The 15,562-nt window shown below is 47.8% G+C and overlaps 1 protein-coding gene across 1 annotated transcript in view; it reads right to left on the bottom strand.

The window, feature by feature from the left end:
* Positions 1–15,293, bottom strand: part of LOC8026573 — a 38,724-nt gene extending 23,431 nt beyond the window's left edge. Inside the window, exons 1-4 of the mRNA XM_040211181.2 lie at positions 14,843–15,293; positions 14,250–14,393; positions 12,023–12,235; positions 7,502–9,520 (exon numbers count right to left, since the gene is read on the bottom strand). Of these exons, the coding sequence (XP_040067115.2) occupies positions 7,502–9,520; positions 12,023–12,235; positions 14,250–14,368 (2,351 nt within the window). The 5' untranslated portion in view covers positions 14,369–14,393; positions 14,843–15,293. The remainder of the gene's footprint in view (positions 1–7,501; positions 9,521–12,022; positions 12,236–14,249; positions 14,394–14,842) is intronic.
* Positions 15,294–15,562: the final 269 nt, after the last annotated feature.

Here is a 15,562-nt window from a genome sequence, read left to right as displayed (position 1 = left end):
CATACTGCCCTGGCTACATTTCTCCTCTGCAGCAATGAACAGTATAGACCATTTTAAAAATTTGGTGCCATCTAGTAGCCAAAATATCAATCTAAATATTTGTATGCTAATGGCAGTGAGAAACTAGTATCATTTGTCAATGGCAGACGTACGAAAGTGGCGGTGTTCTTTGCTGCACAGTTATTTTTTTATTTGTTTTAGTCTCGATGGTGACAAGAAATTGTTGCTCTGATTGTGGCACTTACCCGAGTAAAACGTTTTATAAAATTCCGTACATTTCATTGTCACGAGGTGTCTGGGGAGTGCCAAAGGCGACCATTCCAAGAATTCATGACACCCTTAAATGCATAGTGTAGAAGCTTATAAGTCTCGCCACACCGACAGCGGACTAGCCTCGCGTCAATGCCTGTCTTCAACTTCTTTCTCCATAACCCACCAAAAGACTGCCATTAGCATGTACAGACAATATGCACAAACTCAGCTCTGTTACGTCATGGTGCGGTGGTGGCGCGTTGTGCACACTTCTGGTCTCAGGCTCTGGGCGGAAGTCGCCATTGGATTGTTCTGGAAGACACGAGACAAAAACCTGACTTCTTGTCAAATTACCATGACCGGGTCTGTACCAAAGGGTCAGGAAAGGCTTGAAGATCAGTTTTCATATGTTTTCTGCCTGCCCGGTTCGTCTGAGAACGTAGATAGGTGCAGTGAAAATGGAAAACCAGGCGCATTCGGATCACGATTGCTTGTGCAGGAAGCACTTTAGGTTGGTTTCACAGATACTTCTGGTCGTCAGATTTATTTGTTTTGTTCCAACATGAACGCCAGAAACCTGCCAAACTGTCCGGACCCTTCGCGACGTTCAGTGCGACTTCAAATTCTAACGGCCGCCAACATCAATATGCACGAAAATTTGATCTTTTGGCTGAAATCAATTTTTCGGACCGCTTGATTATTCAAACCATTTCGGGGTCCCCTCCGAGTCCGAAAAATCGGTCAGCGACTGCACTGCAAAAACATCCAATCTGTTTCTGAACCATGTAGAGCGCTCAAACCCCTTATGTACAAGAAAGTATGGATAAAACAAAAAAATCTTGTAACATAGACACGTTGTAGCTTAACTACTATGCAGGCATTCTATGATAATATTAAAAATATTGTGCAATTAAAAATATTACGCAACCATAAAATGCGATTTTCTTTCAGTGAGGATTTTTAACCGAGTGGGTCTGTGGCTGATTGTGGTGACACGCCATAGTTTGGAGCATGACACCGTAGGCTCATACTGAATGCTTTAAAGGGACACTGACACCCCCCAAAAATTTTTTAAAATTTTTTGCCAGGCGCTTTATTATGGTGTCGGAGGACTACCCAATTAATATTTTGCAACAGAGTAGCGTATTTTTTTAATAAAGCCAAAAGACGCAACTGCTCGAAACCGAAACCGAAACCCGACGGAGGTCGGAGAAGTGGAGAGAAAAGAGCGAGTGGCGGAAGTCACGTGGCTACACCCAACAGTGTTTTTTTTTTTTTTTTCTCCTTTTCGGTAGCAGACGACATGCGGCGTACGGGAACTGTTCGCCGTGGGATTATTTTGCAGTTATGTATGTTCCGCTCATTGTTCTGTACTCCATGATGAGTTGTTTTGTACATTGAGAACTTGGAGATGAGTAGTGAGTGCCCGTGGTGAATTTTGATCGGCTCCGAAAAGAATACACCCAAGATGTTGCGTGAAGAGCTGGCTCACATGTCCTGCGTCCGAAACAGAAGTGGCATTGTGCGACAAAGTTTCCGAAAGATCAACGGGATCGGGACCAATGGTTGGCTGCAATTCCTGTAGACCATTTACGGGCACCTCGGGAAGCGGACGCTACCTGGTTTATATGCTCCTTGCATTTTGTGGAAAGTGATTACATTGAGTTTGCAGGTGGCAAAAAGGAAATCCCATACTATTTAATTCAGCGACGTGTCGTCCACAACATTTGTTTCTTTTTTTTTTTTTTGTTTCTTCAGTGATAATTGTAAAAAAAGAAAAGAAATGTAAACATCGAAAAACATACGAAAAAAAAAAAAAAAAAGTTTCACGGGGGATCGAACCCGATCCTCCGACGTGTAAAGCGGACGTCTTTCCCACTAAGCTACTGGGGCATATGAGAACTGGGGGATCTCTTTCCTTAGTAATAATTCAGCCGATAAACTGTAAGTTGGAAAGTTTGTTACCGATTTTCCTTTAGCGAAAGCACTCCCAGGTCGAAGTCGGGATGCACCCCGCATTGGCGACATTCTCACCTTGTAAAGAAATCGTACGCGTGCATATTCAACTCGAAGTAGACACGTCGTGCTTGACGTTTGCGCAAGCGATGTCTTCAGCCACGAGAAGGGAGCGACGGCTCGGCGACGTCTTCGTGCAAATCGGCTTGGTGGTCGGGCGTGTCGTACGGGATGAAGACCAATTGTTTTGATCAGTCCCAAATTTCTCTTTTAAAGGCAGACAAAATTCTCCGGTACCGCGAACGACAGTTCTGAAATAGAGGTCCCACGCCCGTCGTCCGCTGCCATCGCGTCCCTGCAAGTCCCACGATACGCGAAACGACGCACGCACAGAATGCTTCCGGTTGTCTGTGAAACTTTTTTTTCAATCAACGTATTTGCAGCTTTTTAGAAGCCACAAAAAATGGGTTTCATATTTTTTTCTATTTTTAATATTGAGTGTGTGCCTTCAGTGACCCACGACTTTGATTAAATTTGGTGGTCGCATCGATACCTTAGAAAACGGCCCGTGACCGCGGAAAAGAGAGTGAGCGAGACTCGAACCGGCCAGTTCTTGATCGGCGGTTTTCAAGCGGAAAGAAACCAAATTTCGAGCCGCAAATTCTGTTCTGGGTAGTTGAGCTCTCATATGTCACATACAACTAAAAACCTCGGCGAGCATAAATACCCTGTCAGTGTCCCTTTAAAGGGACACTGACACCCCCCAAAATATTTTTTTCATTTTTCGCCAGGTGCTTCATAAAGGTGTCGGAGGACTACCCAATTAATATTTTGCAACAGAGTAGCATATTTTTTTAATAAATCCAAAAGGCGCAACTGCTCGAAACCGAAACCGAAACCCGACGGAGGTCGGAGAAGTGGAGAGAAGAGAGTGGAGTGGCGGAAGTCACGTGGCTACACCCGACCGTGCAATTTTTTTTTTTTTTCCTTCCTTCTCCTTTTTGTAGCAGACGACCCGCGGCGTAGCGGGAACTGTTTGCAGCGCGATTCTTTTAAAGTTATGTTTGTTCCGCTCGCTGTTCTGTAGTCCAAGATGAGTTGTTTTGTACATTGAGGAGTTGGAGATGAGTAGTGAGTCCCCGTGGTGAATTTCCATGATCGGCTCCGAAAAGAATACAACCAAGATGTTGCGTGAAGAGCTGGCTCACATGTCCTGCGTCCGAAAAAAAGTGGCATTGTGCGGCAGACTTTCCGAAAGATCAACGGGATCGGGACCAATGGCTGGCTGCAATTCCTGTAGAGCATTTATAGGCACCTCGGAAAGCGGACGCTACCTGATTTATATGCCTCTTGCATTTTGTGGAAAGTGATTACATTGAGTTCGCAGGTGTCAAAAAGGAGATCCCATACCATTTAATTCAGCGACGTGTCGTCCACAACATTTGTTTGTTATTTTCTTGTTTGTTTCTTCAGTGATATATATAAAAAAAAAGAAGAAATGTAAACATAAAAAAATGTTTGAAAAAAAAAGTTTCGTTGGGGATCGATCCCGGTCCTACCGCGTGTGAAGCGAACGTCTTTCCGACTGAGCTACTCGGACATCTTTTTGTTGGGTGATTTCTTCCCTTAGTAACAATGCAGCCGGTAAACTGTAAGTTGGAAAGATTGCTGCCGATTTTCATCCAGCAAAAGCACTCCCGGGTCGAAATCGGGAAGCACCACGTATTGGCGACATAGTAAAGAAATCGTACGCGTGCATATTCAACCCGAAGTAGACCCGTCGTGCTTGACGTTTGCGCGAGCGATGTCTTCAGCCACGAGAAGGGAGCGACGGCTCGGCGACGTCTTCGTGCAAATCGGCTTGGTGGTCGGGCGTATTGTAGGGGATGAATACCAATTCTTTTGATCAGTCCCAAATTTCTCTTGTAAAGGCAGACAGAATTCGCCGGTACCGCGAACGACAGTTCTGAAGTAGAGGTCCAACGCCCGTCGTCCGCTGCCATCGCCGTCCCCGCGAGTCCCACGATACGCGAAACGACGCACGCACAGAATGCTTCCGGTTCTCTGTGCAACTTTTTTTCCAATCAACGTATTTGCAGCTTTTTAGAAGCCACAAAAAATGGGTTTCATATTTTTTTCTATTTTTAATATTGAGTGTCTGCCTTCAGTGACCAACGACTTGGATTAAATTTGGTGGTCGCTTCGATACCTTAGAAAACGGCCCGTGACCATGGAAAAGAGAGTGAGCGAGACTCGAACCGGCCAGTTCTTGATCGGCAGTTTTCGGGCGGAAAGAAACCGAATTTCGAGTCGCAAATTGTGTTCTGGGTAGTTGGGCTCTCATATGTCATGTACAACTAAAAACCTCGGCGGGCATAAACACCCTGTCAGTGTCCCTTTAAGGGGGGACACTACCTGAGCATGTCTAATTTTGAACCACTCACTCAATCGGCGTGAAATTCGCAGGTGGTGTCTGTAGCCATATAGAAGGAGCACATGCAAAGTTTCAGCCCTGTGAACCAATTTTATGAGGTTCTATAACCCCCCAAACGAAGTAAAGCATACCTTTGCATGGAATCTGCTCAATGAATCTATCAATGAGAAACGGTCTTGATCACCACATATTTTTTCAGTGGAATGCATACTGGAATACTTGTCCATTGCTATGAAAAGGAATTTCAGAATATATGCATTTTTCAGGTAAAAAAAACAATTTATGAAATATATATACCGTAATATCCCGAGTCATCGCCCACCCCATTTTTTGGGCCAATATTGATTTCCGAAAAAACACCGAGTCATCGCCCACCCCTTCAAATACCCCAGCGCGGACTCTGCGATCCGCGAACACTCATCCTACCCGAATGACGCGGCCGCGGACCTTACAGTTGGAGGACGTCCGTGACAAAGTAAAACGAAGGAGGGAAAGACACTTCTTTTTGTTTACGCATTTCCTCCGTGAGCAACCCCAAAGTGGTTGTGCATCCGTGCAAAAAGAAAACGACGGAGATAACAAAATAAGAGTTTGTTAATGTAACCGCGGAGTGTTAGGTCAAAGTCTGTCTCCGCCGAAGTAAGGTCACCGCGAACCCGCTCCTTCTTCCCGCCCGTCGCGACCGCGGTTGTGCAATATTTTAGGCAAAGCCAACGCGTAAATAAAGCTTTACTGAAACGCCCTACACAGATGTTTGCAGAGCGTCCCAACCGTGCATTGATAGCCCGCCGTGCACGGACGCACGTATGTACGCACCAAACAAGAAAGTTACGCAGGAGCTTGCGATTGACAAGGCGCCCGACTTGGCCCGACGCCAAAGTATTTGCCAACGCGACCGCCGGCTTTCCCGCTTTCCCAGCATTGCTCTTGGTCGCTTCTTTGGTTCGCTCGCTCGCTCGCTCGCTCGTTGTGCCTGGTCGGTTTTTCTATTTTCTTGTAGACTTTTCTTTCTTTTTTTTTTTTACTAACTAGGAGAACATAGTGGTGACATTCTTTCATGGAACAAACGTTCGCGCTATATGCAGATCGGCGGTGTTTCTAGCGCGTTGGCAAGCAACGGACTTTGCTATAGTAAAATATTCTTTCGTGAGCATTTTTTTCTATATAACAATGAAACTAAATCGAGTTTTGAGTTTGATGTATCTCTTGTGCATCAGCGCTAGATACGCAGAGAAGAGTAGGCGGTTTTTTCCGCTTTTTTTCAAGTGTTTGTGCTCGCCCACCGAGACATGGCCCACCCCACTTTTTTAATGAATTTCAGGCGGTAGGGGGGTGGGCGATGACTCGGGATATTACGGTATATATTTTTTACATTTGCCAAGTTTTGCAAATTACATTTATTCATAATAAAGAAACATGAAAATGCAACCTCTAAGATCATAGTAACTGGCTCGATAAAATTTTGGCGTATAATCCGCAAATATTAAGTCTCTCGGTAGTTTCATACTGAAACAATAGTTTTATTAAGGTGGGATTTGATGCCAAAAAATGATGCTGAGATAAATGCACTTGAAGTTTCAAGATGACGTTTTAAAACTTTCTTTCCAGCAGTGTAGGTGGTTTTCCTCAAACTTCTTTCGATATACTGACATTGCTTTCAGCTATTTTCACTTGTGGATGACGAGTGCTACGCAGTGCAGCACGCCTCACCAAAATATAAAGAATAATTACTTTTGACATTGTTTGTCAGTGCATATTGACAAGACTTTGCGAGAGTGTTTCTTGTTGTCCATACATGCCAAAACTCTGCAGTTCTGAGTATGCATTTTTTTGGAAAGACAGGTGCAATTCATGGTAGTGTCCCCCCTTAAATGAGGCTAATTGCACGCAACCTTTGCAAGTTGCAAACTGGGCAAACATTGCACCAGCAGCATTACTTACATTCCCCAAAATTTGATGCACAAAAGATCCTATAGGTTTTCAGGCAGACAGCACCATTCAAATTGCATCTTTACGTCGGTGAAAGAAGAACCTACATTCTTGAACAGACTGCAACCTTACGCCATAAGCAATATAACCCCTTAAAGGGGCACTGACACATCAAAATCGTAATTTATTTTATTATCCGAAACGATTGAAAATGATGCCGGGACATTACCCTCAAAATTCGAAACTTGGGAATTCAGTATTTGTGAATTAAAAAGACAATTTCCAAATGCCGAATTTGAAGTTCCCGCGCGATCCGCGCCAGCGCAGTGAGTCAAATTTTGCGGTCTCCTGCGACTCGACTTTCTTTCGGACCTCCGCACCACGCTGTGAAGCAAAGCGCCGTTGCTACCGCAACCCGAAGAGAGGAGGAGGTGAGCAGGCGGGATAGAAGGGAGCCGGCGCGGGGAAAAACCGGTTTCTTCCCCGACTCGGCGATAAGCCTCTGCTCGAGCGCCGCCAAGGTTTCCGAGGGAGAGCACAAATTCAGGAAGCGACATCACACCGAAATCTTATTTTTGGTATTTCAAAAAGAAAGGCCGTAGTGCGTTCGTCATTGCATTAAAAAACATGTTTTACGATTGCCGTTATTAAATGTTATAGAAATGTCGCCTACAAAGCTTCTAAATTTCCTGATTTTTGACGTCACCGATCAAAAGAAGCAAGGAGGTTAGTGCGGGAGAATCAAACGCCAAAAATAAAAAGGCGTGCGCGCGCGCAAGGAAATTTTTTTTCGCTATGCGTTTTTTTTTTTGCGTGTCTATGACTACTATTTGCATCGTTTTGGACAATAAAAAAGAATACGACCTTTGGGGTGTCAGTGCCCCTTTAAGTCTAGAAAACGGTAGCAAGTAGAGCTAGCAAGATGCTCACCTGTGTGCACCAATGTCCTTCCCTTCCACTCGAACAAAAATGTCGGTCTCCACCTGCCCCACAAACATTCGAAGCAGGTCATCCCCCAGCTTGGAGCATGCCCCCAGACGCTCGGGGCTGGAGCCGGATTCTTGCATCCTCCGGTCCAGACTTGACAGGCAGCTCACATCCGAAACCTCCGAGTACACCGTCTCCGAATCGTCGTCTCCGTACCCGGGAGACGGAGGAGGCGGCTGGTGGATCACTTCCGCCGAAGGCACCGGACAATCAGGTAACTTGAGAGGCTTGGGCGGTTGTAGCCTCGGTTCGTCTGAATGCCGTTGCGCCGGCGTGGAAGGCGACTTCTTGGCCTCTGGCGTCTTAGGCGCGTCCACCTCCTTGTCGCTGTCGTGCTCGAGAGAGTCGCTGTCATGCCCGGACGGTTCGCTCCTGCGGAAGGTCATGGCGTCGATGTCCTGCGGCCGGGTGGAAGACTTGATGGCGGCCGGCTTCGCGATGGGTTTGACCAGCTCCGGTTTCGTCTTCCGTCTAAGGATGGGGCTCATCGGGAGCAGACAGACGTCGGGAGCCGCACCCTGCTGCCTCGCGACGTGTTCGGGGAGCCTCTTAGGCGACGCGCCGACAAAGCGGTCGTCGTTCGCAGGCGCAACCGTGTTGGGAGTTTCCCGTCGCACCGGAAACTCTTCCGACACGACTAGGATTTCCTCCCGCTCGAAATGTTCCCACTGGCGCAGGCGTCGTCCGACGAGACCGCCTTGTATGTCCGCGACGTCCTTCTTCTGCCCCGGTTCTTGCCTGTAGTTGCGGTAGGCTTCCTGCGCATTCGTGACGCTCTCGCTGTGCTCGTCGTTGATGTCGATGAACATGGAGAGGGAGAGAGTCCTTGGCATTCGAGGAGACTGCGTGGGCTCGCTGCATGGTTCCTCCCTGTGCACGGAGTTGAAGTCGACGTACATGTAGCACGACTGGGGCCGCTTCGAAGCGTCCTCGACGGACTTCTCCTTGAAGGCCGGCTTTTCCTCGCCCGGTGCGTCCTCGCCGCTCTTGGCGTCGATGTACATGTAGACGGACGACGTGGCCGAGCTTGACGACGGTTGCTCCCGTTGCATTTCCTCCGCTCTCGCCTTGCTCATGTCAATGTAAAAGGGGAAGAGCGCTCCTGAGGGCCGTCTTCCCTGCGCGTCCAAGTCTTCTGGCTCGCTCTCTGCCTCTTGGACTTCGGTTGGCCCTCCCGGATCGTTGAGGCTGTCATATGCCACGCACTCGTTCACGGAAGTGTTCTGAGAGAGAAACCCCGAGTCCCCCATCCCAACAACGCCTGCTTCCCGTCCCCACAGCTGGCTCGTGCCCCGTTCGGGTGTCCTGGGGGCGCACTGGTAAGAAACCGCCATCGCAGCCGTCGACTTCTCGTGCAGGAAGAAGGCGGGCATCGTTGCCGGGTGCCCTTTAGCCGAGCCATCGGACGGTCGAATCCCAGTGGAGTCTCTGCTATCGCCGGGTACCTCCCGCTCCTCGGCTCCTTCCGCCTCCGTTCTCGGCGCAGTTTCGCTGCCGTCTGCCTCGTTGTCCGCAGTCAGCTTCTCGAGCGCCATCTCGAGCGGCATCTGACTCTGCAGGTCGAACGTTCCGCTGCGGACCATGCTGCTGCTCATGCTCACCGAGAGCTCGTCTCTGTTCTCGGATGCATCGTCTCTGCATCCTTCGTGGAGGCTGTCTGTCGGTTCCTCATCGCCGTGAGCCGCGCCTGGTTCCTTCTGACACACGTCGTCATCGACGAAGCAGGAGCGGAAGTTTTCGAGGGAATCTTCGGCTCCGCGCTGCTCGAGCGACACGGAGAAGTTTGCGACCTCAGTCGCTTCGGGTGGGGGCTCCTCGTGCGGGTGCTCGTCCCCGGCATCATGCGTCGTGCTGTGGGAGTCTTCGCCGTCCTCGTCGCCGCTCGAAGGAGCATTCCGGGAGCGGAGGGCGCGGAGAATGTCGTGCTCTTGTCGCCGGATGTCGTCGTCTGAGTAGACGCTCCTGCAGATGCAGAGATCGAAACAGTGAGCACATTGGGCCCTTGGACAGAGCATGAATAAAGACGGGATGGTTCTGCTTTGTTCTCCTTAATACAGGCACTCACTTTTAGCTGCATTGAGACACAAGAACTATAGTCCGTTGTAACTCAAGGAGGTAGGGCAAGGAAAAGGATGGACAGGGAGGAGGAAGCAGACGGTATGCTAGAGAGAGGAGGAGGTTCCCTTTCTCCTCTCCAGCGTTCCATCTGTTTCCTCCTCCGCGGCCTTCCTTTTCCTCGCCGTCCTACCTTCTTGAGCTTTACCTTACTATAGTTATAACTGGTCACTCTAACTGCATCCTAAAATTAAATCTGTAATGATGTTAATTTTTTTCCTTAAACCTGCAATTTTTTTACACAATTGAATTTGTAGTTGAGAGGAAGATATAATAATACTAATCATCATCATCTTTATTTGACTCAAGAGAGCCACTGCCGCAATGTTGGCACAAGTTCCTTATTTTGGTGAAATGTAGCAGAATATTGCACGGTAAGCACGAGTACAGTTTGGCACAAATGGCACAGCAATGACATCATTGGATCTCACTATAGACGCAATAAAGCATTGCAGAAGCATATAGACCTTGCAAAGAGTAACACAGATGTAGGGAATGTGTGGCGCCTGTCGACTCACTCGCGTAGTTCGACGACTCAGTTGCCGACGATGATTCAATCTCGTAAAAGTTTCTCATAGATGATTGAATCTCGGAAGTGGACCAAAATTGCATCGGTTCACTTGTAGTTGTGCGGCAGTCACGTAGTACGTGAAAGATCCTCCTTCTTCCTTTATTATCTGGTTAAATTAATACCTGTTGTAGGCATGGTTGCCGTGCGGCGTAAAGTGTGCCGTGAACTTTGCTTTGATGATGTTCACATCCTTCTTTTCTTTGTCCGTTAACTGAAACATTCGGTAGATTTTCTGAGCCTCGGTTCCGATGACCGACATAAAGGTTGCTGCTTGCACCCCGGGTGGCTTCTTTTGGCATTGTACGGCAGTTTTGTGCCACTAGCTGCTACGTCTACAGCCAGTCTTCTGACGTGGTGCAGTTGTTGGTACTTGTATCCAGCGATTTCGGCGGACGGAGTCCATTTTCTTGTGACATCTAGATCCTCTGACACTAGGTGATGTCTATCGACTCATTCGTGCAGTCTGACGACTCAGTTGTTTGAGTAAATGAGTTTTAATAGGATTTCGGAATGGCGGCTCGACGTCTTCTTCAACTAGAAAGAATTGATGACGATGTCAATGGTGCTCACCACTAAGCACAGGCTACTGTCGCAGAACGTTAGCCACATTAGCTAAGCATCAACTGAGGGCTCAGATCTAAAATGTTAAATAAATTGAAAGAAAAGTTTAGTTAGAGGCAGGGATGGCCAAAGAAAAGCCCGAGGAAGCACCGAGGGTTTTTTGGGAAAACCCCCCGTGTTTCTCGTAACCCAACTTGAGAACACATCCAAGAAAGATAAAAGTGGGGCTCGTACTAAAGAGGCTCATGCATCTCTCGTCGGCGAAACTCTACTTTCAAACAGTCTTAAAGACTATTTGAACATGCTTGTCTGTCACCTTTCCTCTGTCTCTTCTAATACATCTTCAACTTTCCTTCCCAGTGTCAGGGTTTGAACATCCCAATTCATACGCACCAGCTCGCCCGCACGCTGATCATTCTTTTTACAAAAGACATCATCGTAGTCTGTCTTCTTTAAGTGTAATAAACCTGTCGATTCATCCATAGTCTCACAAGTTATGTATGTATTAGAGGAATAAAAATGACCGCATCTCCACGTAGTGAATGATGTTGACTGGGGCAAAGCTCTGGTGGTGCTGATGATACTGATTTTGTTCATAGGTAGTGGTGATGGTGCTGATTTTTTTTTATAGCTCATAGGTAGTGCTGAGTTCCGGAGTTGCGTTTCGACTTCATTATTACTGCTTTATGGTCGGTGAAATGCAGAGCCAGTGGTTCTTCTAGCGGATCAGCTTGGATCCACTAGTAGCTGTGGGAACATATCTCCACCGCTTAAGTCAACGGTCCATGTCAGAAAGAGAATGTGTATGGAATGTGGTTATATACGCATTTGAGCATTTGACTGCAGCACACTCTCGTCTATAAACATTGAGCGGCTACATGCAACGTTTCATCCACGACATCCCCAGGTCTTGAGTTACTACCACATCTCAGAGCCCCCTACTCGTCCCACAGTCGTGGCCGAGTAGTTAAGGCAATGGACTAGAAATCCATTGGCAGGTTCGAATCCTGTCGACTGTGCAAAAATTTTTTCTTTTTTTAAGAAGACAGATGGGATGGCAATCGATGTGAGCACGGACGCCGGACAGACAAGGCTAGACCCTAAGGAGCTTCGCCCCTAAAAGACAAACATATAAAATCAGCCTTTGAGCAGTTTAAAGAAGTGCATCTGAGGAAGTACCTTCGATATATAGGAGTCAAAGCAAAGATTGTGCGAACCTCAAGAAGCTCCTGAGACAGCCCTCGTGCAGGCCAACCGCGAAGGCATTGGGGTCCTCCTTCGACGCAGCGTAGGTTGTGGTGAGCTCCTTCCAAAAGGCCGGCACCCTCACCAGCAGGACGGCCTTGTGGGCCCTGAGGACGGCCCCGGCCCCGTCCTCGGCACTCTGGGACTCAATGGTCACGTCCGAGAACAGGCCCTCTTCGAACAGGCTGCACAGTCAAGGCACACAAATACCAAGCTGGAGCCGCAGCAGCTGTTAATCCGCCACTTTCGGAAGAACTGGTGCCCTCTGTTGGAGACTGACGTACGTTAGAGGATTCCTTGGTAGGAAAATCCCAAAGATACCTTATAGTCTGTTGCAGCTAAAGAACATCAGAATAAGCTTTTCCCACTAAGCTATCCCCTTTCGACACTTGAGTAGAGCAAACATTGGAGAGGATGAAGCCCCCAACCCAAGCGGATAGCTTCATTGGGGGGACTTGCTATTCTTAACCTACAACATATACAGAGTGTTTCCTTTTAGAGAATACAGGTTTTTCAACGAACAGCCATGAAAGCTACAGTCTCTGTAGCTTTTGTGGCTGCAGTCTCTGTAAGTGAGTCATTGTAAACGACTAATTTTTTGCGGGCTCAATATTTTGCGATTTAGGTCAAAGCAAAGTTTTGAAAGAATTTGCGGGTTGTAATTTTTGCGGCACGGTGGAATCTCAATGTAGATTCCAATGTGTTTACATTTTACCAGAATTGTTCGCGGGACCTATTTTTCAGAAATAGTAGGTGATTTACGAAATTCGCGAAAATTAAATTGTTTACAGTATACGGCCAGGCGGACATTATGTTCGAGAGAGAATGCAACTAAAAGATGACTAATTAACAAAAATGCACTAATTTCCGTTTTAATTAGATGTTTTAGGGCACACATTTTTTAGAGCGCAGCTCTTAGACGCCCCTTTTCGGCTTGAGCGGCGCCGCGGTAGCAGTAACTGCGTGTTGCATTATGGGACGTTTCCCATAATGACGTCACACGTGACGTCCATTCCTCCTCCTCCTCCTCTCTTGTGACGTCACACGTCACATCACGTGCGACGTCATGAGGGTCACGGGTGACGTCCCAAAGGAGGAGGAGGAGGAAAGTGTGAAAGGGGAGGGGGAGGTTTACAGAAAATTTCCTTTTAAATGGCAAGGGAGCAGGAGAGCAGGGTATGCCCCTCCTCCTCCTCCAGTCTAGCCACCCTGTCCAGTGTCCAGAGCCAAATCCGACACTCTAAGTGGCACAGCAGAGCTTCTCCGCACCAGGAAAAGCGAACGTCTTCAAAAACGTAGGGCAGAAAGCAAGGAATGTATTCTACCAAGTTGGTTCTCTTATGTCGGCTTTGATTTACAACGTTCGTTGTGCTTGATTTAGGCAAGCTCGTTCCCCGATCACTGCCATTAAAGCGGCAACATTAGAACTTTTTCGACTGCCACTAGATGGCTCCGACTTTCTGAGCCAGAGGCATTTCACTCTTTCTGCGCGAATAGTCAGCACACAATTATTTTATCCTATCAATAAAACATAAACACACAAAGATAAAACGAACACAACAATACAGATGTGTTTTCGTGTGTTTTTTTTTTGTACAATTATTTTCAGTTATATGTCGTCGTCTACTTGGCACTCACTGGTTGCTACCGTGTCTCTTTTCTTCTCTGCAACTTTTGTTCATGCTTTTTTGGGTTGCAACTCATCTTCACCATGCTCGGTGCCAAAGGACGAAAGAGGTCCGCCTATGTTTTTGGGCGGAGTTTCAGCGGCAATCTATGGGCCTTCCCACGCTGTGTGAGGCACCTCAATGAGGAAAGAAACATCCAAAACAAGCCACTGACAAAAGGGGTGTATATCACCGAAGCTAACACTAAAAAATGCGGTACCACATTTGCGGCAACCTCCCCGCCCCCCTCCCCTGTCAAAGCGGGGAGCACTGCTGACATCTGTCAACTGTTGCACCAATCATACACCTTTGATTAGCAAAAAGCTGCCATGGGTATAGGGATTAATTTCTATAGCCTTTTTACTCGGGTAAGTTTGCTCGTCAGTGAAATTTTTATACGCTTAATGCACGTTTGTCGGCCACCTCTGTGCAAAAGTTTGGCTTGATACGTTTAGAAACCGATTTATGCCGTCTGTTCAAACAGCCATCGATCCCTTTGATCGACTCACTCTGTAGCAGTTCATGCACTTACTTGAGCATGTGCGCTTGCAGCTCGCTTCTGATTTTCAGTTTGAGCTTTTCGTGTTCCTTGCCGCACTTCAACAGGAACCCCGGGCTCGGATGCAGGGGACTCCACGTTTGGCTGGCCATGGGTTCATTTCAGTGGTCCGGCAGCCTAAAGGGCAATCCATCGAAGTGAAATATATCAGATGGATTGTGTCGGGACGTACGCGCGTGCAGTAGAAAACACGCAACAACTACGAGCTAGACCATCGCCGTTACAAAACGGGAGAGGTGGATCAGGCCGCGGCCAGTGACCCTTCGAAAATTAATTATTCAGAGAGGTTTTGCGTGCGCGATATGCGCAGATTTTAACACGCGCGCGCGTGCGCTCGATCGTCTCATTCCAGCGCGCGCGCGCGCCTGGCTCAACTGAAACAAGCCCCACCCCAATCACGCTTTCTTACTACACTGTAGTCCGAGCTGAAGATTCCAAGTTCCGCCAAAGGACAAAGACGCTCGCAGGAAGCCGCAAATATGGACAGCACCTATTTAAATTCGCGCTGCAACAGCCGCGCAGAAAGTGCGCGCGCGGTGTTTGCAGAACCTCGGAGTGGTACGTACCCAAAGGAACCCTCACTTCACCGACGGAAGAGGGGAAGGCGCGGTGATGCACACTTCCCAATTTGGACCTTTTCCGTCCGTGCCCATGTTTGGAAGTTCTCGGCAGAGGATGCGGAGATCAGAGAGCGGCAAAGCGGAGGAGGCGGGAGAGCTCCGGTGTGCGACAGCGAAGCCTACCTCACGGCGACGTAGCAGCGCTGGCCTCTGGCACCGTTGACGCGCAACTGGGGCCCAAGGGAGCCCGAAAGACCGACCGTAAAATGAAACCAGTCGGAGAGTTTCATTCCCCAAACGAACTAGTGCAATCTTTCCGTACACAGAAGCTTCCACTCACTACACCGCCAACGGTTTATCCCAAACGACAACGAACATAAACCGTAACTAACATGGCTAGCTCCAAACATAGATATGTTCCGTTAAAATGGTCGAAATGGCTAGAACCAACGTTGGCTAGAACCGTCCGATACATGTCGTTACTCTGTAATCTGGAGCCCATTTAATGTATTTTGTCGTCGTTGTTTCTGTCTAAAAAGTTTAAATTTAAATAAAATATGACAGTTTAGCAGCGCCCCCGCTTGCGCGTTTTCTTTTTAGTTTCGGTTTTGGTTGTTTTGAGCTTTGTGGGTGCGTTGAGGGAGACAAGCAACCCACATTGAGTAAGACACACACTAAAGTCTTGCGAAAAGAGAAAATGTACTAAGATAGGGTTCAGCACATCTC

This window comes from Ixodes scapularis, unplaced genomic scaffold (assembly GCF_016920785.2).
Source record: "Ixodes scapularis isolate PalLabHiFi unplaced genomic scaffold, ASM1692078v2 PGA_scaffold3__209_contigs__length_174095766, whole genome shotgun sequence".
NCBI lineage: Eukaryota > Metazoa > Arthropoda > Arachnida > Ixodida > Ixodidae > Ixodes > Ixodes scapularis.
This window is presented reverse-complemented; position numbering and strand designations above follow the sequence as displayed.